The sequence below is a fragment of the Patagioenas fasciata genome, chromosome 4 (genome assembly GCF_037038585.1).
Source record: "Patagioenas fasciata isolate bPatFas1 chromosome 4, bPatFas1.hap1, whole genome shotgun sequence".
NCBI classification, from domain to species: domain Eukaryota; kingdom Metazoa; phylum Chordata; class Aves; order Columbiformes; family Columbidae; genus Patagioenas; species Patagioenas fasciata.
The window spans coordinates 57,347,408-57,367,896 of NC_092523.1; the positions used below are offsets into that span (position 1 = coordinate 57,347,408).

General features: G+C 53.3%; 2 protein-coding genes across 3 annotated transcripts; both read left to right on the forward strand.

Moving 5' to 3' along the window:
* Positions 1-3,524: 3,524 nt before the first annotated feature.
* Positions 3,525-7,999, forward strand: IBSP (integrin binding sialoprotein). Of its 2 annotated transcripts, XM_071808354.1 has the most exons (7): positions 3,525-3,588; positions 4,636-4,700; positions 4,784-4,834; positions 4,953-5,024; positions 5,215-5,268; positions 6,876-6,977; positions 7,274-7,999. In XM_071808354.1, the coding sequence occupies exons 2-7, from the start codon at positions 4,647-4,649 to the stop codon at positions 7,832-7,834; spliced, it is 894 nt and encodes a 297-aa protein (XP_071664455.1). In that variant the 5' UTR covers positions 3,525-3,588; positions 4,636-4,646; the 3' UTR covers positions 7,835-7,999. The 2 variants fall into 2 exon arrangements, with proteins under 2 accessions (XP_071664455.1, XP_065693980.2); XM_065837908.2 differs by lacking the exon at positions 3,525-3,588 and having other exon boundaries at positions 4,561-4,700.
* Positions 8,000-11,625: 3,626 nt separating this feature from the next.
* MEPE (matrix extracellular phosphoglycoprotein) lies at positions 11,626-16,694 on the forward strand. Its single transcript, XM_065837580.2, has 4 exons — positions 11,626-11,703; positions 13,185-13,241; positions 13,931-14,023; positions 14,106-16,694. Exons 1-4 carry the CDS (start codon positions 11,650-11,652, stop codon positions 16,692-16,694), a joined length of 2,793 nt encoding a protein of 930 aa, XP_065693652.2. The 5' UTR covers positions 11,626-11,649.
* Positions 16,695-20,489: the final 3,795 nt, after the last annotated feature.

A 20,489-nucleotide genomic window follows, 5' to 3' on the forward strand; every position in this document is an offset into this window, starting at 1 on the left:
AACACGATATACAGATGTTGCTCAAACACGTTAGGACCTGGGTGGTGGTGGGAAGTGCTGGGATTTGTGATAACCCTGTAATTTTGCCTCTGTGATTTGCTGGGTTTCTGTTCCCCAGAGTTTAGGCTGCCTCAGAGTGCTTCAGGTTACAGAGCTGCTTGTGTCCCACTTCTTGACAGATGTGTAGAGTTAATTTGCTTCATCTGCTTTCCAGCCTTAGAGAAAAAAAGAAAATAATACAAAATGTTTAGTTGCAGAAGGCCAAAATATAAATATTGTGTACGAATAACTAAGGTTGACACGTGCTGCATTTTAGGTGTTCACCCCTCCCACTTTTATTCTAAAATTGACTGTTTGCAAAAAAATCACAAGCTCTGTGCCTGGCCAATGTTGGTTTGCATTTAGGTTTGTGCTGTGAGATGTACAGGAGGTGAAAAAGGGATCCCAAATTCTTACGCTGTTGCTGGTGCACCCTCTCCTTGCTCATTGCTTCGCGGCTGTTGCACATGTGTACTCCAATCCCTGACCGCATGTGGGGACAGGTGAGAGCTGGGGCAGGGGTGGCCCCTGGTTTCCCACACGCACATTTTGAAGGTGCCCTGGCCACCATGTTGCATGGCAGGGGTGCCCCTTTCACAGGCTGCAGCCAGCACCTCAGCTTCTCCCCGACATGCCCTGAGCATCCTTCTGCTTTTGCTTTCTTTACTTATTTTTGGCCCTGAGGTTTCCTTCCAGAATAACTCTAGGGTGTGGAAATAGAACGGTGCAGCCCTGACCGCAGCCTCGGCCCCAGGCAGTTTGGGAGCGCACTGCTCTTCTCAATGACCGCCCTGCAGAACTAATAATTAAATTTGGATGTAGGAGCCATGTCAGCCTGCTCCAGGCAGGGACGCTCTGACCGTGAGGTCTCCTTGGGCAATTACACCAAAACCTGACACTGTGCCCCTGCCACGCCATCCTGGGTTTGAGCCCACCCAGTTGCAGCACAAAGCTGGTGCCACTGGATGGTGCAGACCCCACCAGCGATGGGTCTGTGAAGGGCTCAGGGATCAGACTGCTGCCTCACAGCATGGCAGTGTATTTGCGCGTGTTAAAAATCAATGGGAGCACAGAAGGGAAACCATTGCATTTGCAGGTGTGGGCTGCATGCTGCATGCCTGCCTCATCCTCTCATCGTGCTCCTGAAAAATGTGGTTTTTTTCTGTTGTCACCTGATGGGACATCTCCTGGAGGAAGGTGAGATGTTTTGTTTCCAGCTGTTCGTCTACAAAGGCGAGATTATTTTCAGGAAGCTGTCAAATCCCACAGTCACTTTTACTAACAGCTACCAAATGCTGCTCTCGGGCAAAGCAGTGACTCTTCCAAGCCCTGATGCCTTGGAGAGCTGGAGTTCTTGCAAAAGCACTAAAAGAGCCAATGCTCCAACCCTGAGACGTGATGCTTTTTAAAAATTATTTATTATTATTTTAAATGGAAATGTTTTGGCTGCATTTGGCCGGCAGTGCTGCAAGGGTTGTTGCTGTCAGTGGCCTGCCCAGGCAGCGCCCGCTCCCTGGCCTGAGAGCTAAACATAGATAATGGTTGTTCTTCGGCACACGTTAATTATCCCGCTGCTTTTTAAGGATCTTGGGTGAAATATGCATCTTTGTAGTCAGCTTTCTTTTTTTAAGAAGGCTGGAGCAGCAACCCTTTAATTACATTAAAAATCACCTCCCACGAGCACCCTCTGTTCCCTGGTTCTGATTAAATTTAAGCTCAAAGCTTGGCACACACTTGCCGCTCTCCTGAACGGGACAGCCTGTGACAGCACAGGACCATCTCTGCACTGTGTGCCACACACTGAGCCCCGCAAGGGCAAATCATCCAGCCACTCCAGCCCCATGTCCCTCGTGGTGTTGGTGTCTCTCTTAACCAGAAGCCGCTGCGTTGGCATTAGAAAACTGCATCATTGAATTTTTTTTTTCTTTGTGTGTGGGTTTTCTGGCCTGAAGCACCGGCTGAAAGCCATGGCCAGAGCCAGGCCTCCCTTGTAATTACACCTCTCCTCGCAGGGACGCAGTGAGCTTTGAAGTCCATGGGGTAGGCGCAGCTGCACCCTGCAGCCCCGGGGTTTGCAGGTGGCCCAGCTTGCCACCAGGGCCACCAGACCCCTGGGGGGGCTGCAAGGGACATCTCGGTCCCAAAATGCACGTGACATGCATGACGTTTCGTCATCAGTTAGCAACTTCCCACACTGTACCTGTTGATGAGCAGGAAGACAAAACAACAATAACAAAAAAGCAGCTTTGTCTTTCTGGTCCTGACCTGGGAATTCAGTTCAGTGGAAATCCTTTGCTTCCCAACCAAATTCAGACCCAAACTGGGCTCCTCTGCATGTGGATGAGGGGCAACAGGCACAGACTGAAACACAGGAGGTTCCATCTGGATATGAGGAAAAACTTCTTTCCTTTGAGGGTGACAGAACAGTGGAACAGGCTGCCCAGAGAGGTTGTGGAGTCTCCTTCTCTGGAGACATTCAAGACCCACCTGGACACATTCCTGTGTGATCTGTTCTAGGTGACCCTGCTTTAGCAAGTGGGTTGGACTAGATGATCTCCAGAGGACCCTTCCAACCCTAACCACTCTGTGGTGCTGTGAGATCCCAGAGGAGGTGGGTACAAGGGGGCAGCCATGGCACCCCCATGTCCCCACCCCCTGCCACGGGGCGCAGGGCAGGAGGGGTGACCCCCAGCCACCTGCACACATCAGTGGTCATGTCCTGCCACCAAGGTCCCCGCTGAGCTTTGGGTGGCTGTGAGGGTAGATTGTTCATATTTTTGTTGCCCCAGGCAGTTATTTTGCTTAACTGGGGATGTATACAGAGCTATTAGGTTTCAGCTGAGTAATAACTGGTTTTGGGGAGCAAGGGGCCTAGCTGGCCCCTACATGGCTCTATGTGGTTTGCGGGGCATGAGAAACAAAGCAGCCCTGCATTTTGTAGTGTCACTATGGCAGAAATGTCTCTCAAAGGGGTTTGGTTACACCTGTATTGGAGTCCACTTTTCTTTCACAAGGCCCATTTCACCCCTGCAGGCAGCCTGGAGAGGGTCTTGTTCAGATTTATCCTTTTTTTGGCTAACAGCTCTGCCCAAGTGATCATGGAGCTGCGCCTTTGAGGTTGGTCTTCTTTGCCTTCTTGAAAAAACAGTGACAGAATTTCCCAAAAAGGGAGGTAGACACCCTCTGAGAACAGATTTCCCAATATTTATTTTAATTTAAATGTAGAGTGTTATTATACCCTCTGGCCTTGCCACCATTTCTCTGAGGCCAGACCTTCAATTAAGCGCTGCGGTGCAAACCTCCCCGGGTTTGGCAGTGGCATGGAGTGTTATGTTTGTGCACCAAATCTGCCGGCATTGAAATTTGGGGGTTTTCTGGAGCACGCCGGCAGGCTGGCGTCACAGGGCGGTGACTGGTTTGGGGGGGGGGGTGCAAAAATAGACTTTATATCCCGGTGAGGCAGCAGCAGGAGGAAATCTGTGCCGGCTGACTCCACGGATAGCCATCAGCACCACAGCGGTTAAGCTTGCTGCTGCTGTTCCCAGACAGGTTGTGCATTGCTGTCTGCATTTTGCAGGGTTTTGGGTGTGGGGGGGCTTGGCTTGCTGGTGGGGTTGGATGCTGCTTTTAGCCCTTTCCTGGGTCTGTGGCTTTGTTAAACACTCAGGCTACAGACAGCAGGGACGTGCATCCAGAGCCTGGCTGCACAGCCAGGGAAACTCGCTTGTGGCCAGTTGTTTTCCTTGAGTTAAGGAAAGATGGAGAAACTTCAAGTACGGATAAGTATAATCACAACTCATCCCAAACCTCAGCATAGCTGACAGCGGATTTAGCTGGAGGGAAGGGTAAGAAAAAGGAAGGTCAATGGACCTGGCTGAGGCTGGGGGCTGCCAGGAGTATCCCCCCTGAGGAGGGAGGCTGGGGCACTGCGAGAAGGGTCAAGAGCACTCCTTGCTGGGGCAGGGATGGAGGGGGGCAGGCCAGGTTTTGGTGCTTAGGAGGTGCAGCTCGGACCTGCGCAGAGCCAAGCCTCCCCCAGATATGCCTATGGGGGATCTCTTTGCATTGCTGCCTTGTCACTGCTGTTTTTTTCAATGCCAGTCTGCCGAAGCTGATTATATTCATTTATTTGCTTGCTTATTTATTTTTCCTTGATGTGGTGTAATTCCTGGGGGCACTGTTCTCTGCGCAGAGCCTGAGCAGGTCGCAGAGGTGTGGGGCAATGACTACAGCGGGATGGTCGCATCTCGGGCAGGGTTTGGTTTTTCCCCATTTACTTGCAGGCAATGGGGAAGCAGGAGCAAGTTGTCCTGCTCAGGGAAAGCAATTTGTCTGCTACCAGGTGAAACTTATTTTTCTGGTATTTTGTGGCTTTTTGCAAAACCAAGATGTATTAATGGAAATTGAGGCAGATCTGTCAAAAAAAGGAAGGACTTGGGTCTCCAGATGGGTTGGGTGACCCCATCGAGAGGTGGCTGGAGGCCAGCCACTCCTCTCCCTGTTCGCCTGTGCAGACACAAACACATGTACGGTTTGGGGTAGTGACAGCGCTTTTGAACTGAAAAGCCAGCCCTCGACGTGTTTTGCCATTCCTAGAAAAAGCAGCCATGAGGACTGCCCTGGTCTTTGTCTGCCTGGTGGGGATGGCATGCGCCTTCTCGGTGAGTTGCTGCGTGGATTGGGGGGACCCTCATCCCCTCACCAGGCTTTTGAGGGGTGTGCACCAACCCTGTCTTTCCCCCAGGTCAAGAGCTGGCTGCGGCGAGCCAAGTCGGATGACTCGGAAGAAAATGCGGTAGGGTATCACCCCGTGCACATCCCTCCCCACATGGCACTGGCTTTGAGGGGGGACGTTTCGATTACTTCTGTACCCAGGCCCTCAAACTGATGGGATTTGTCCCTTTTTCCCATAGGTGTTCAAGAACAGGCACCGGTATTACCTGTACAGATACGCCTACATGCATCCCCCACAGCGACGGTACCAGGTGGGTGCTTCGGTGGGGTCACTGATGCTTTCACCACCTGCCAAACATGGACATATCAGCCCAAATGGGACAGGGGGCATGGTCTGCACCCACCTGCCACTGGCCTGCAGGGCTGGGCTGAGACTGTCACACTTGTGACACTGATGGTGACCCACCAGCCCGGCTACAGCTTGGTTTTCCCTCTCCTCAGAACAGCGACTCATCGGAGGAAGAGGGGGATGGTTCGGAGGAGGAGGATGCAGGGGTGAGTACTCCTGTGGCCTTTCTCCCAGCAAACCAGAAAAAAAAACAAATACGGGAATTCGGGAACTCTCTTTGGTTTTGTAGTCTCTGCTCATCAGCACTTGTGGCTGCTGACCGCCCACAGCCTTGTGCTCCAGACGCAACTGGATTTTCTACCCTGGGTTTTATTTTATTATTTTTTGTATTTTTTTTTCCCCTTTTTGCTCTGTTGTTAAAGGAGATGGGTGGAGAACACACCAAACCACCCTGAGACAAACTTTCCAGGTTTCCATTTTCGATGGGTCAGAAAGGAGCAGGACAGGCCAAAATGCAGAAGCAGGGAGGCTTAGTCCCAAGGCAAAAGGCCCTGAAAAGATTCCTCTTACCTTCCCCTCTCCGGGTGTTTTGACCCTGCAGAGCTGATAAAATTGCTGTGGAAAATATAGTTATGCTCCACACATGTGCATGTGGAGTGACACAAACTCATGCTATATTGGGAAATGCACATTTGTACCAGCCCAGCCCAGTTACACTCTGTTCCTGTCTGCTGGGTCAATATGAGTCTGGGCTCTGCTGCATTTGCCAGAGTCACCCAGGTCCAAAATTTAGTGCCGAGGATTACAAAGGTCTCTTGTGCCTCAGTGGCCTGCAAACACTCGAAAATAATCCAATGGTCTCAGGCACACAGGTGTTTTGAGACTGGGATCCTGCATGCTTGGAAACCTGTGTTGTCAGGCCTATTCACATCTTTTATCTTCTTTTTTTTATTTAATAATCTTAATGCTAATTTGGGAGGCCTTTTCAACAGGAGGGTAAAACTGGGCACCTGGTCTTAAAACTCCTTTTAGAGGCCCACCTGGGGCTGGGTTACAGCGTGCCAGCCCAGGTACCTCCCTGCAATTTGCTCCTTGCTGCCTGTTGCTCTCCAATACTACTGTGGTCACTGGGGATGACTGTGACTTGTGGAATGAGACAGCCAAGGGGGGAATTTCATTCCCAAGGAAGACACCAGGCGATGTGCAGGAACGCAGTAGCTGTTTGTAGCTGCTGGATGAGGGGGGAAATTGTTCCCATCAGCATGGCCAGCTGCATAGTGCAATTTTGGGGAGGAAAACAGCCTGGTGTTTTCACTGGCTTCACATGCACCAGTATTTTAAGCATCTGAGTTGGTCCAAAATGCCAGGGCACGTGAGCAGTGGGGATTGCCCGAGGCAGAGGTGGCAGTGACCCTGTGTGTCCCCACCACAGCGGGTGACAAGGTGCTGCTCCTCTTCCTGGGCTGCCCCACTGATTGCTCCGGGTTCTGCTTGTATTTGGGTTAAATTAATTTTCTTTTTTAGCAGCACTGACTGTCATGCATACCAATGAAAGATTGGTGCATAGTTTCTGGGGCCAAGTGGTGCTGATGGCTTATTTCTGGTGGGGTTTGGGTTAGCACTTGGCTTTGAGCTGCCACACTGTGTCGCCAGCTATCTATACCCAGTGTGTAGTGGGTCTGCATGTAGTGCCCCTGTGACTTTCTCTGTTTATGGGAAATGAGGAGAAAACATCAAAAGCAAACCTTTAAATGCTTTGTAAAGCTGTGCTCCCACTGCTGACCCCTGCCCCTTCCTATCCCTGTCCCTGCAGGAGCCGTCCCATGCTGGCACTGAGGTAGCTGGTCGCCCTGCCGGAGCAGCCCCTGGGGACAGCCAAGGCGGGCTGGGAGGGGACATCACATCCCCCCAGCAGGTGTAGTTTGAGGGGCTGGAGGGGAGCACTCATGGAGGGGGGAGCGTTCACTGCATGCCTGCTTGTACCTGTGGGATGCCCTGCAGCCCATTTCTGTTTGGGGGTTTGCTGGACAAGATGTCAAGCTCTGGGTGGTAACCTGGTTGGACGGTTGGAAGGGGCATCCCACAAAGGCAGCCTTGCCATGTGAGCCACAGGGGGATGCTCAGCTGTGCTCAGCTGCCCCTTGGTGCACAGCACCCAAAATCTGCAACCTCCTGATATGTGCCTGATGTTGCGTTATTTCCTCCCACCAGGGCAAGGGCTGCCAAGGGCCCCTGAATGGGGGCAGGAACGGTGCTGTTGGCAAGGGGGGCGACTCCGAAAATGAAGACAGTGATGAAAATGAGGAGGAGGAGGAGGAGGAGGAAGAAGTAGCTGAGAATGAGAACAGCATCAATGGCACGAGCACCAACACCACCGAGGGGGCAGATGGACCTCACAACAATGGTACTGCAGTGGCTGAGGAGGAGGAGGAAGAAGACGAGGAAGAAGAAGAGGAAGAGGAGGAGGAAGAGGAGGAGGAGGAAACCGAAGCCACCACTGTTGCCAGCACCACCGTTGAAGAGGGACTGTCCCAGTCCACCACTGTGGGAGACCAGGCACCCACAGATGCCACCACAGCTGGGGAGCAGTGGGAGTATGAGGTGACAGCTGGAGGCCATGGCCGTGGGGACGAGGGTGCCACCGATGGCAGCTATGTGGAGCAGGACGAGTATGCCCGTGGGGACAGCTACCGGGCCTATGAGGATGAGTACGGCTACTACAAGGGGCATGGCTACGACGTGTATGGCCAGGATTACTACTACAACCAGTGAGCGGGCGGGGGGGCAGCCCTGGTGCTGCCCACCACCTGCCCCATCCCACTCAGGAACGTGCACATCGAGGCTCGCTGGAGGGGACACCGGGCAGCTCGCAGCATGCACTGGCTCTGTCCCAGGCTGCTTTTTTGTAACTTGCAAAGCGAAATTGAAATAAAGCAACTGAACTGAGCTCTGTTCGTAAGGAAGGGTTTGCTGCTGAATTTGCTGGGGTCAACAGGTGAAGCGTGGTGCTCGGTGGGCTGAGGGGCTGCAGGTGCTTATGCTCCTCAGACTGGGTTTAATCTTTCTATTCCAGCACACAAAAGGAGGGAGGAACAAAAAGGCTAAGGAGGAAAGCCTCTGTAGAGTCCCGTCTGAAAAATGGAAGGGCATTTTTGGGGTCACTGCTGTGGAATTCTACTAGACAAAAGGCAGCTGAAGGGAGATCTTATCGCTCTCTACAACTGCCTGAAAGGAGATTGTAGCATGGAGGGTGTTGGTCTCTTCTTCAAGTATTATAGCAAGTGATCGGATGAGAGGAAATGCCTTCAAGTTGTGCCAGGGGAGGCTTAGATTGGATACTAGAAAAAAATTCTTCACAGAAAGGGTTGTCAGGCAACTGAACAGGCTGCCCAGGGAAGTGGTGGAGTCACCATCCCTGGAGGTGTATAAAAGATGTGTAGATAAGGCTCTTAGGGACATGGTTTAGTGCCTAAGTTAGGTTAACAGTTGGACTTGATGGTCTTGAAGGTCTTTTCCAAGCAAAATGATTCTATGGTTCTATGCATTACTCTCACATCTTATGCAAATCCAGTAGTGTCAATGTGAATTTGCCCAGTGTAGGTGAATGATAACTTCACCAGGTCTTCCACTCCTTGGTAGCATGCCTCCTGTGGCCTGATCACCCACCAGGCAATATTAATAAAGGTGAAGACATTAATTTCTCTTTCTCATCATCAGCTGTAGATGCACACCCCTGTAATTAGAGCTTTGTTTCTGCATCCCTGGGCCACGCATGTGGGTCAGTCACCTCAGATGTGTGTTTCGGACACTGGTGCTGCAGGCCAAAATAGTCTGTGTCTCTCCCTGCCCACTCATCCCTAAGGCAAGGTAGACCTGTTGTGGTGACAGCAAGGCATTCACTTACCTCCTGCATCAGGGATAGGGATGAACAGCTTGTGGTCCCCAGAGTATCACCTCCCTGTGGGAGTGTGGCCTTGGTCAGGTGCAGATCAGCACCAGGGATGGGGAAGGACTGAATCCCAACAGGCTTTAGGCAGGTGCCCCCATTTAGGAAAAGCCGTGGCTCTTTTGCACCATGCTGGTTGCTCTCACAGCTTACTGCCCTGGAGCTCCTGGAAAAGAAACTTGTGTTCAGCTCCTGAGATAGGTCCGACTGCAAAATGGGTTTCTATTCTTGCAGCAGCGAGTTGCTGGCTGCTGTACAAAGCCTCCTCCACATGCCCAAGTCAGGCTGCAGCTGGTGGGGGATGCTGCCTGCAGGGTGGGCACTCCTGGGGCCAGATCCCTCCGGTGACACTGTGCAGCCCTGCACCTGTTCACAGCCGGTGAGGGAGACACGAGAATCCAAAGACGTCAGGGAACTGGCAAGGACAAAGTGCCCTGGTGCTGCTAGGGGTTGCATCCTGCTCCCACGGGGTGCCCAGCCTGGCCCCACGTGCGTCAGGCCCCCCCTAGTCCCGGGCACCCAGCCAAAGCTCTGTCTCTATGGGCCAAGGCATGGTGGCCACTCTGGTACACATGGGGCAGCATCCGACTGTGGCTCCCCAGCCAGGGAAAAGGGTGAGTTTCTTCCTGGCTCCAAGGTTCGCTCCCAGCTGAGAGCTGGATGCTGATGGCTTATGCATGTCTGGTGTTAATGCAATGGTTGTGCCTTTTCCCAGGGTTTGGGTTGTGGCAGGGTGGTGGGTAGGAGGGGAGCTGCTGTCACTGTCACCACAAGGCAGTAGTTGAGCCAGGATGGCCGCAGCGGGGGGAACCCCCCTTGGTGTACACGTAAGCGACCAGCAATACCACCAAACCTAGAGGAGAGCTCATACGCTGTGTACATCTTTGTGACACCCTCCCACAGCAGAAGTGGATTCAAAGGGACCTGTGCCAGCAGTGCCTGGAAAAATAGACTTTTTTTTTTTTCATTTTTACTGCTCTTCTATTTTGCATTTTCACCAGGCTTAGGACTGGGGAGTTGAGGTTGAAACCCAAAAAGCAAGTGTTGGGGGCTACACTGTGTCAGCGGCTAGAGGCTTGGCCAGTGTTGCCAGTTGTGGCAACTGGGCTCAGTACATCACCCTTCCCTTCCTGCAGCCCTGCCAGCTTTCCTGTGTTGGTCACGGTGAACACCCTGCAATCTGCAGCACCCCCCACCCCCATTATCAGTAACCACGCTGGACGTGCACCGTGCTAAGATCTACGCTAATCATCGAGTAATTTCGCCTTCAGAACAGATATTTATAAACCATGCTTTCTGTTTATTCAGCCAGGTGGAACATTTGATAGCTGTCTTCCACCACAAACACATTTTTAGCTGGAAATTACTCCCCCTGGTTATCTGCGGGTGCTGTCAGCCCTGACAAATGTCGCTGGGCAGGAGCTGATTGGCTCTGCGTGCCTGGGGGCCAACTTTAAATTTCAGCAAATGGGCACAGCCTCCACGGTCTGCCACTGGGATCTGCCTCCAACAGCGAAAGGTAATCTTCTTACCTCAGTTGCCTGTCCTGTCTCTCCCCAGCGCTTCCTGAGCAGAGCATCTCCCACTTTTTCTCTGGGCAAGCCGTTGTGGGGACAAGAAGATGGCCCAAGCCTTGGCCATGCGCATCTCTCTGTCATGCTTTCTTGATCTGACCTTACTTTGTACTGCTGAGTCTCCTGCATGAATTCCCCTCCCATGTTTTCTGTAGCAATGCTTGCATGGCTGAAAATACTCTCTAAACTCAACTTGCCAGCCCCAACCAGGGCCAACAGGTGAAACAACTATAGAATAATAGAATTATAGAATCGTAGACTAGTTTGAGTTGGAAGGAACCTTTAAAGCTCATCTAGTCCAACTCCCTGCAATGAGCAGAGACATCTTCAACCTGATCAGGTTGTTCAGAAACCCATCCAGCCTGGCCTGGGATGTTTCCAGGGATGGGGCATCCACCACCTCTCTGGGCAACCTGGGCCAGTGTTTTACCACCCTCAGTGTAAAATTTCTTCCTGTGTCTAGCCTAAGAAACCAACAGCCTATTGGTCCGCACAATGTTAGCAGGACTGCTTTATCAGTGCTAGCGAGGGTAAAGCTTGTGTACCAGGCAAAACAAGGAAAGAGAAAATTCTCAGAAACTTCTCGCTTTCCCAGTAATTTCAGACAAGAATTATTAATTGACAGAGCTGTTGAGAACACCATGCAAGTTTCTTACTTCAGGCTTACAAATGTGTGGTTCAGCCAATAGTGGGTTTGGTGGGTATTTATTGCAAACATCCACGCAAGCCGCTTTTAAGGAGTGAGTTTAGCAGCTTTAATGCCCAGTGTTGGGAGTGCCAGGCTCCGTGCTGCTGTGACTGTGTACAAGCCCTTACCTCACCACCATGTGCACCAGGCAAGAGCATCACCTTCGCTGCAAGGGGTGCAGAGAGGCAGAGCGATGCTGAGGGGTGCTGCAAAGCCCCGAGAAAGCCAGGTTGACTGGATAACCCTGCCACCATGGAGGCTTTGGGATGGTAGGAGCTTTTTGGTTGCTGCTTGACCAGGAGTGTGGGCGATGGCAAATCCTGGGAAGACAAGCTCTGGTGATGATGCTCTGTTTTGTGCCCCCCAGGAGCTGCCCAAGATGCAAACAGCCGTCCTGTGCCTGTGCCTGCTCAGCATGGCCATCTCGACACCCGTGAGTATGGCTCTCCCCAGTGTGCTGCCAAAAGTTCACTACCTGGTGTGCCCTACGCTTTCAGTAGCAGGAAAATGAGTTGTATATAGCTCCTGGGATTTGTTGTGGGGTTTTTTTAGGGTTTTTTTTTTGAGGCACAGAGGAGAACCCATCAGGAAAAACATACTAACACTGACTTCCTGGAGCACATCCCTAAAATTTAGCAGTCTGGGCATTGCACAAGGACTGGTTCGGGTTGCTGTGACTCTTCCCCTTGATTTCTGGGGATTTGGGATCTACTCAGAGCTTTTGGCCTGGGAACAGCCTGAGTGGAGCCATGTGAAGGGGAAGATACTCGTCTTACCCATGTGAGTAGGTGTTGGAGGGGCATTTGCAGTCATGTTCCAGCTCTCCCAATGTGAAATTCAGACAGATATAACTAAAATAAAGGGTAAACTAAGATAAATTTAATAGCAGTCTCTTTTGTCCTGCATAACTGTTGCCCAACATGTTAAATACACAGCTAGGGTGAAAATATGCTCTCAGCAAAGGCTTGCTTTTCTGACTAACAGGGAGGGAAAACACATCTTTTCTGAGGGCTGGGTCCTGCTGTGTGTCCTTTAGCCACCCAGGTAAGCTTGCACAACTGAGCCTGTCACAGGGCAGTACAGGGCTGGGGAGGCAATAAATCAGCGCAGATTTGCTTTTCAGATAGGGGTGCAGAAAAGTGATAGTTAATACTCTCACATAACCAGGACTGTAACCCAGCCCATGACATTGTTCACAAACAATGGAATCACCTGGGAATATTAAATAATCTGGGATGCCTTTCTGCCTGTTTCAGGTGGGTTTGGGGTGTTTCAGGGGTTGATTTTGCTGACACCAGAGTGGCAGGCAGGGAAATGACCCCAAATGACTTGTTGGAGTTCATGGGATGCTCACACCCCTGCATCCCCCATCCCCAAGGGATGTATTGGCTAATAGATCCCAGAAGATGTGAGGATAATGAGGGGAAGCCAGGAGCTTGCAAGCGAGTGAAGAAACCTGGCTATGAGAGCACAGGCATCACTGCAAATGCTGGGAATTTCTCCCAGTTAACCAGCTCCAGGCTCCCAGCACAGTTAAATCTGTAAGTTGGAGTGTGCACGAGCAGTGGTGTAATGTATTGAAACTGCTCTGCAATAAAACCACTCTGCAGCAGAATCTGGGAAAAAGGTATTTGCAAACTGATGATACCCTATTGAAAGTAACATACAAACAAAAGCATGCTGCAGCAAAATTTGCCATATTTTTCACACCCTGAAAATGGGTTTCTGACCTTTCCTAGTATTGCAAGCTTTAAGATGGCACCCCAGGTAGTACCTGGCAATTTATTAGCTCACTGACACAGTTTTCCCACCCTTCCCTGGATGATGGGTGGCTGGCAGCAGGCATTGGCAGCTGCCTGAACACTGAGGCAGTGTTTGATGCTTCAGTTCTCGCTTGTGTTTTGCTGCCCACAGGTGCCGCCACCACCGCTGCCTGGGAGAGCTGGTGGGAACTGCATGGGACAGCACCGGGTACGTTTTGGGGGTGTCCTGCACTGGCACATGGGGAAGAAGCACCACTTTCGGAGGGCAGAGCTGCAGGAAAAGACACCAGTGGTCTCCTCGCCTCTGGGGTCCAGTGTTTGGTGGGGACATGGGAGAGAAATGTCTGAGCAGCCCCTTATGAATGGCAGGGGAGGGGAAAGGTGTGATGTGCTCAGGCGAGGTGAGGGCTTCCTCCTCCAAGCCCCTTCTCAGCTTCACAGCACAAATACTTCATGTACCCACAGGTGAGGTTGTAAAAGTCCCAGGCCCAGCTGCTACAAGGTTTTTTCAAGGTGTATTGGCATCAAGTGCATCAGGAGCAAAATTCAGATGAGTAGCGTGGAAAAAAATGCCTGTTTCTCCCCGTTGCAAGCCAGCTGCTGTCCTTCCAGTGCTTCAGCTGCTATAGGTCCCATCACTCATATCCAATAGGACCATCAACCAGGTCATTTATTCAAGCCATAGGCTGCCTCGCAGAAAAACAAAACAAAACAAACAACCTCACAGTTCCTGAAAGCAAGCAAAGACAGAAAACACCCTGGGGACTCTGGTGCCATGGGTGCCAGTGGGTGCTGGCAGGACCCTGCTGTGGCGCTGAGCACAGCAGGGGTAGCTCGTCCCACCACTTTTAATTAAAAAAAATGTGGGTTTCAGTTTTTTTTTTCTCCCCCTCACAGATACTGCTGAAAGGCTGCAATGCCAACCATGGCTTCTATATTTTCAAATATGTCTACTCCTTTTTGACGCGGAGGAACCAGACACAGATAGAGGTGAGGAGGTGGTTGGGCAGGACCCCACACATCTGGTGGGCATTGGGGTGGCCCTGACCTCTCCCTTGTGTGTGCCACGCAGAAGGAAGAGGCCAACAGCCAGAGCACTGGCCCCATACGCCAGCTGGGTGAGGATGATGCCAGGCGGGGGCCGACAGAGGATGGGGCAGCCCCGGAGCAAGGTAGTGATGGTGGCACTGAGGTGATGGAGAATGAGACTGGCTTCAAGACTGAAAACCACACCATCACGAGCATTGGCGGAGATGCCCGTGGTCCTCGCCCAGGCACCAGCACATGGGCACGCAGTGGTGTTGGCATCGTGGGTCCCACCCCAGCCAGCTCAGAGGGCAGCGGTGACCTGGATTTGGTGGTTGAAGTTGATGGTGGTGTTTCCATTCTCCCCCATGGCGGACACCCTGGCGGGGCAGTGGTGGGGAACAGGTCGGGTATCAGGAGCGGGGATGGCGATGACGGTGCCCCGATTTGGGTCCCCATAGAGGGGTCTATGACAGCTGGGAGGGAGAAGGCCCTCACCACTGGAGGGGCTGGGGATGAGGGCAGTGGTGAGGCCACCATCCCTGGCCGAGGGCAGGAGGATGCTGTGCAGGGTACAGGGACAGGAGGTGCTGCTCTTTCCTCTGTCACTGAGAAGACGGAGGATTTTCAAGTTCACGCCAAAGGTGTGGATGAATATGCTTACATCCCTGAGTCTGGCAGCGTCACCATCACCCAGGGAAAGGTGGGCAGCACCAGCATCACCCAAATCTCTCCAAATGCAGATGACGAGGTCAACATCTTCGTTGGAAAGGCCAACATCCGTGTGGGGGAACGAGAAACCTCCCTGGCCAGTACCACTGTTGGTAGTGAGGATGACAGCATCCTCACCATGGGGACCAGCAGCCCCACACCCAGGCTGGATGTTGCCACTCCACGTGATGGTGATGATGATGACAATACCCCTGCTCGCAGGCAGCCTGAAAGACCAGCCACAACAGCCACCCCAAGCCATGGGGACAGAGTGACCAGCAGCCCTGCAGACAGCCGTCCCACAGGAGATGATGAGGATGGTGCCACCACTACCGGTGATGGGGAAGGACCAGTGGCTCCCAGCCCCTGGAGGGTTTCTGGTGGTCATGTTACTGTCCCCACAGGGGCTGGTGGCCGTGGGGATGATGACAAGGAGGTGAGAGGTGAGGGGCAGAGGTCCAGGGGGAGGCTGGGCCGCCCGGCTGTCACCACCCCCCGCCAGGAGGGTGACAAGGATGCTGCTGCTGACCCAGCTAAGAGGGCCAGCATCCGCCTGGGGACCACTGTGGCCTCCCCTGGGACAAGCGAGGGAGACTGCACCACCGCCCTGGGGACAACCAGTGGCTACGAGAGAGGCGCGAGCGCCGTGGCAGGGAGAGGGGGGAGTGGGGAAGCAGGGCTGGCCACCCCCCGGCCCCGCGAGGAGAGCCAGCCTGGTGCAGGGGCAAAGGTCCGGCCAGGGGGAGTGGGGCTGAAAAAGCCCCCCAGGCTGGACAAAGCACTGTCCCCACACCGGAAAGCTGGCAGCCAGACATCGAGCAAGACCCAGGCGAGGGCTGGCAGCCATGGCAGCGATGCCGGGGGGAAGCTGCACACCGCCGAAGTGGGGAGCAGCCCCCCTCTGCAGGTAGGGCAAGCCAGGGGCAGCGTAGTGGTGGGCGAGGGCCGGGAGCAGGACCGAGGTGATGAGACTGGGATGAAAGCAGCAGGCGAGGGGCAGGAGCAGGGCCGAGGTGATGAAGCTGGGGTGAAAGCAGCAGGCGAGGGCCGGGAGCGGGACCGAGGTGATGAGACTGGGATGAAAGCAGCAGGCAAGGGGCAGGAGCGGGGCCGAGGTGGTGAGGCTGGGGTGAAAGCAGCGGGCAAGGGGCAGGAGCGGGGCCGAGGTGGTGAGGCTGGGGTGAAAGCAGCGGGCAAGGGGCAGGAGCGGGGCCGAGGTCGTGAGGCTGGGGTGAAAGCAGTGGGTGAGGGGCAGGAGCAGGGCCGAGGTGGTGAGGCTGGAGTGAAAGAAGCAGGCGAAGGGCAGGAGCAGGGCCGAGGTGGTGAGGCTGGGGTGAAAGAAGCAGGCGAGGGGCAGGAGCAGCACCGAGGTGGTGAGGCTGGGGTGAAAGCAGGGGGCGAGGGGCAGGAGTGGGGCCGAGGTGGTGAGGCTGGAGTGAAAGCAGCGGGCGAGGGGCAGGAGCGGGGCCGAGGTGGTAAGGATGGAGTGAAAGCAGCGGGCGAGGGGCAGGAGCGGGGCCGAGGTGGTAAGGATGGAGTGAAAGCAGCAGGGGAGGGGCAGGAGCGGGGCCGAGGTGGCGAGGTCAGTGTGATGGCAGCAGGGGCTGGGGGCAGTCGCCTTCCTGGGCACCATGGCCGGAGGCCGGGGGCTGCAGCACTAGGGGCGTTTACAGCATTGGGCCGCAGCAGACAGGTAGACCAGGTGAGACGCGCCGACGAGCTCCATGTCCGGGAACGGGCCTTTTACACCCTTGGTGGGGCAGGCGGTGGCCCCCACGGCCCCTACACCGGCCTTGGGAGTGCCGACAGCAGCCAGTCCTCTGAGGGGGAGCAGGGCAGTGACAGTCGACAGGTGGGACGTCGGCCCTCGGGGTTGGGGGCCCCGGGTTACCACCACAGCCGCTGGAGCCGGGGAACCCTCTGAGGAGTTGCTGATGTCTGCTCCAGCAGAGGAGCCGGTGGGTCCCACATGTTGTCCCCCACCAGCATCCCTGCTGCAGGTGCTACTTGTGCCTGGGCACCCCGCAGATTGCTGGGGGTCTCATGGTGGCTCGCAACCCAGGAGCCAAAAATCACCATTTCATGCAATCCTGCTGTTAATTTTGAGGGGTGGCTGCATCTGACGCTGGTCCAGCAGTGCATAGGTTCGCTGTAGATAAGGCATGCTCAGCAGCCATGGAACAACAGTCACGCTATGCGGCATTGGGTAGCGGTGGTCATGCACTGATGTGAAGCGAGTAAATAAAGGGTGAGGAAAAAGCCTCTGTCCTCGCAGTTTCACTTCCAGCCTAACAGAGAAATAAAGGCATTTCTGTACTTAAGGCTGTGTTGACTTTGTTGTTTGCAGCAGGGTTCAGGTAGCTGCTTTGCTGTGAGCAGCATGCTGCAAGGGGGCTGGTCCTGTGTACAGGGAGGGTTCCTGCCCCCAGCACACCCCTTACCCCTGCACATCCCTCCCTTGGGGTATCAAACCCCACTGGCTCCTTCCCAGGGCCACCAGCGTTTCCAGGCAGTTTGTCCTGCTGGGGAACCCCACAGAGCATGTCCTCTCTTGGGAGTAGGGAAATCCCCACTGCACCCCCCAGCACACTGATCGGGCACCCAGCCACCCTTCCAGCAGCACCCTGATCCCTGGCTGTGCTGCCGCCATTCCCACTGCTGGCCCCAGCACGTGAGCCAGGCTGGGTTTCGACATGCTGGAGCCGTGCTGCTGATGGTGCCCAAGCTTAATCACTGTTTATACAATTGCAGGTTGCTTTTTTCTGCCTGAGAAGCTGCTAAAATGGGAGTGCTCGGCAGTGTGCGGGAGCAAACGGTGCAGTGGGAGCAGTGTCAAGCCCTGTAGGGAGAGGTGACAACTTAGGCACATGCAGGAGGGGACACCTCACTGGCACTGTGCCCATGCAGGGAAAAGGGTGGGAGCAGCGAGGATGGCAGTGATGTACCTGCAGTGCATCTGCTCTCTCTATAGTCACATGTGGGGAAGGGGCAGGTCCCATTTCAGGCCAAGCACTGGTTTCTTAGGGACTGTGCATGGGTGATTGATGCTGGGACCACCAAAGCAAGGATAACACTGTGCAGCTCACTGGTGCTATCAGTAGCACCAGCTGTTAGTGTTCTGCCTTACTAGAGCTTGTGCACTCCAGTAGAAAGGGCTAAAAATTACGTGTCCTCTGCAACCCACATCAGGGCATCAGGCCTCAGTGCCCCCAGGTGATCCATGCCAGGCAGCCTGGTGCTGGTGCTGTGGGGACATGGAGGTTCAAGTAGCTTCCTGAGCATGGGGCAGCATCCATGAGCACCACCCAAAGGCTCAGGGACCTCCTATGCCAGCCCACCTGGCTCACAGTGAAAGGAGCTGCAAGGCTGTCCACAGTCTGGGCTCGGCAATTTGCCCCAGCATTGCCACAGCATGTCACACCGCAAGCCTTTTGGACCATGGTGATGCTCCAGGGAGCTTGGGTTCAGCGTATGCCATTGCCTGGCACATGATGGGGGTGGTTTTGGGATCTCACTGCTGGCAGGGCTGGGACTGGTGGGTTTGCAGTTGCATGGGGACACCTGTGCGTTGCCCAGCCACCTCCGTCCCCAGGCATGGACAAGAGTGTGGTCAGGACATTAAGAAACATTCATAAGCGAAGCCTGGGCACCATCTAGTGGAAATAAAAGCTTTTTGCTAGGGAAGTTTTGTGCCTGTTGAATGATCACTGGCTCTGCCTGGTTCCGAGACCGGCACTGTTGCTCTCTTGCCACATTGCTTCCTAGGGACCCCTGCCTGAATGGTGAGGTCAGGTATAAAGCTGGCTAGTTCAGGTATAAACAGCATACATTTAAAAATAGCACCAGCTCCTTGCACAGCTGCACATAGATTTTCGTGCAGTGACTCCAGAACTACGCCCTGGGGCATGCAGCATTTTGGGATGCTCGCCCCAGGCCCTCTCCTCACCACCACCACCACCAAGGTGCCTGGCTGTGATCTTTCCAAAACTTGCTTGCCACATAGCACAAGTGGCCACCAAATGAAGAAACTGCAAGTTTCCCATGGAAAAGGTTTTTCCTGGAGTTCTGGAGCAGAGCAGGGAGGTGTTTTTTTCCTTTGCAGCGAAGGCCTGAACTGATGCACGCTGGCAAGGTGGGAGCTCACCGAGTGGCTTGCTGCCATCCCTTGTGCCCTGACACCTGCAGTAAGCTTACAGCTGGGCGAGAGGCAGGTCTGTGACATATTCCTCTGCAGCGCTTTGTTCTTCAGTTGGGCTGTGTATTTCTGGGGAAAACTTTAATTTAGTGCTTTCATACACATGGATTTAATTCCTGTTCCCATCTTTTTTTTTTTTTTTCTTTTTTGAAGGGCAACAGTGATTTATCTCCAGGGGTTTCTTCATATAGGGACAGCCAGAAGTGATGCTGAAGTTCCTTAGGGTCTCTCATCCCACCCTGTGAGTGAATAAGCACAAGTGAACAGCACTTTCCAGGGGTCCAGAAACTGAAATTAATTGTCCCTAAAGATCACAACTTCCCTTACAAATACTAATTGCAGGGATGTGGCCAGGCAAGTATAGGCAGTTGTTTATTCAGGTAAATGGCATGCTTAGAGGAGAAACATCTGCCACTGTGAACCTTCACTAATTTTTAGTGCCTAAAAGCCCTGACACATGAGGTGCAGAGGGTTTTCTGCAGCAGCTGTGGCAGGGGAACAAAACAACAACCCACCCCCCAAAAAACCCCATCAAACAAACCACATGCACACAAAAAACAGCACCCCATGACACTAACCCTTTGTTACATGTCTTAAAAGTAGCTCTCCTTGTAATTAAACTTCATGGCTTTGTGCCTCATGCCTGTATCACGGCTTATCTGATCAGGCGAGCTGCTCCATCATGTGTGTGTTCAGAACATTGCATCTGGAACTGGTGTGAGTGTGGGTACCTCACAGACATCCTTGGGCACAGTGGGTGAATTATCGTCACCTCTCCTTGCCATCACAACTTATACCATGGCCTCAGTCCTCTCCTAGTGCTTTGTTGATCTGCTGGTGATAATGCTGTAACCCTTGTGACTAGGAACCTGTTGCCTTGGAGCTGTAGTCTAGGGAACTTTTGAGCTCTTAGGCAAATGGGTGTCATTGGGGTTCTGGAAAAAGTGTTATTAACAGCCACTCTGTTTCAGTTTTCAGAGGATACAGAGGCATTTTTATAAAGTGAAAGGTTATCACCTGCCTTATGCTGTGATTTCTGCAGCCATGTTGAAGTGAGAATTAAACCATCTCTTTTTCTAGGAAAAAGGTGCTTTGTGCCTAATAATGTGGGTGTAGAGGACAGAGAAATTCAGGCTTTTGTGAAACTATAAAAAGCAAAGTCTTCAGTATGCAGCTCCAGGTATCAATATCTACTTCCCCTGCCCTTAAGGGAAATTGCCCTTTTGGGGGCATTTTTGCCACTGCTTTCCTCCCCTTGCTAGCGCTCACAATCCTTGGACTGGTCCAGTCCAAACCTCAGAAATGTCCCCATAGATTTCAGAGGGTGCTAACCCAGCTCAGCACTGTTGCATGTGGACCATGGCCCACAGGGCAGCTGCACAAAGTCACAGTGCCCCTGGAAAGGAGTTTTTTCTTCCATGGTGACAACTGAGCCATGGTGCAGGAAAGCCACTGTGTCTTGAGCATCTTGGAGTCCACAGCAGCTGTGGACAAGCCTTCCTGTGCTCGCCGACGTTTTGCCTC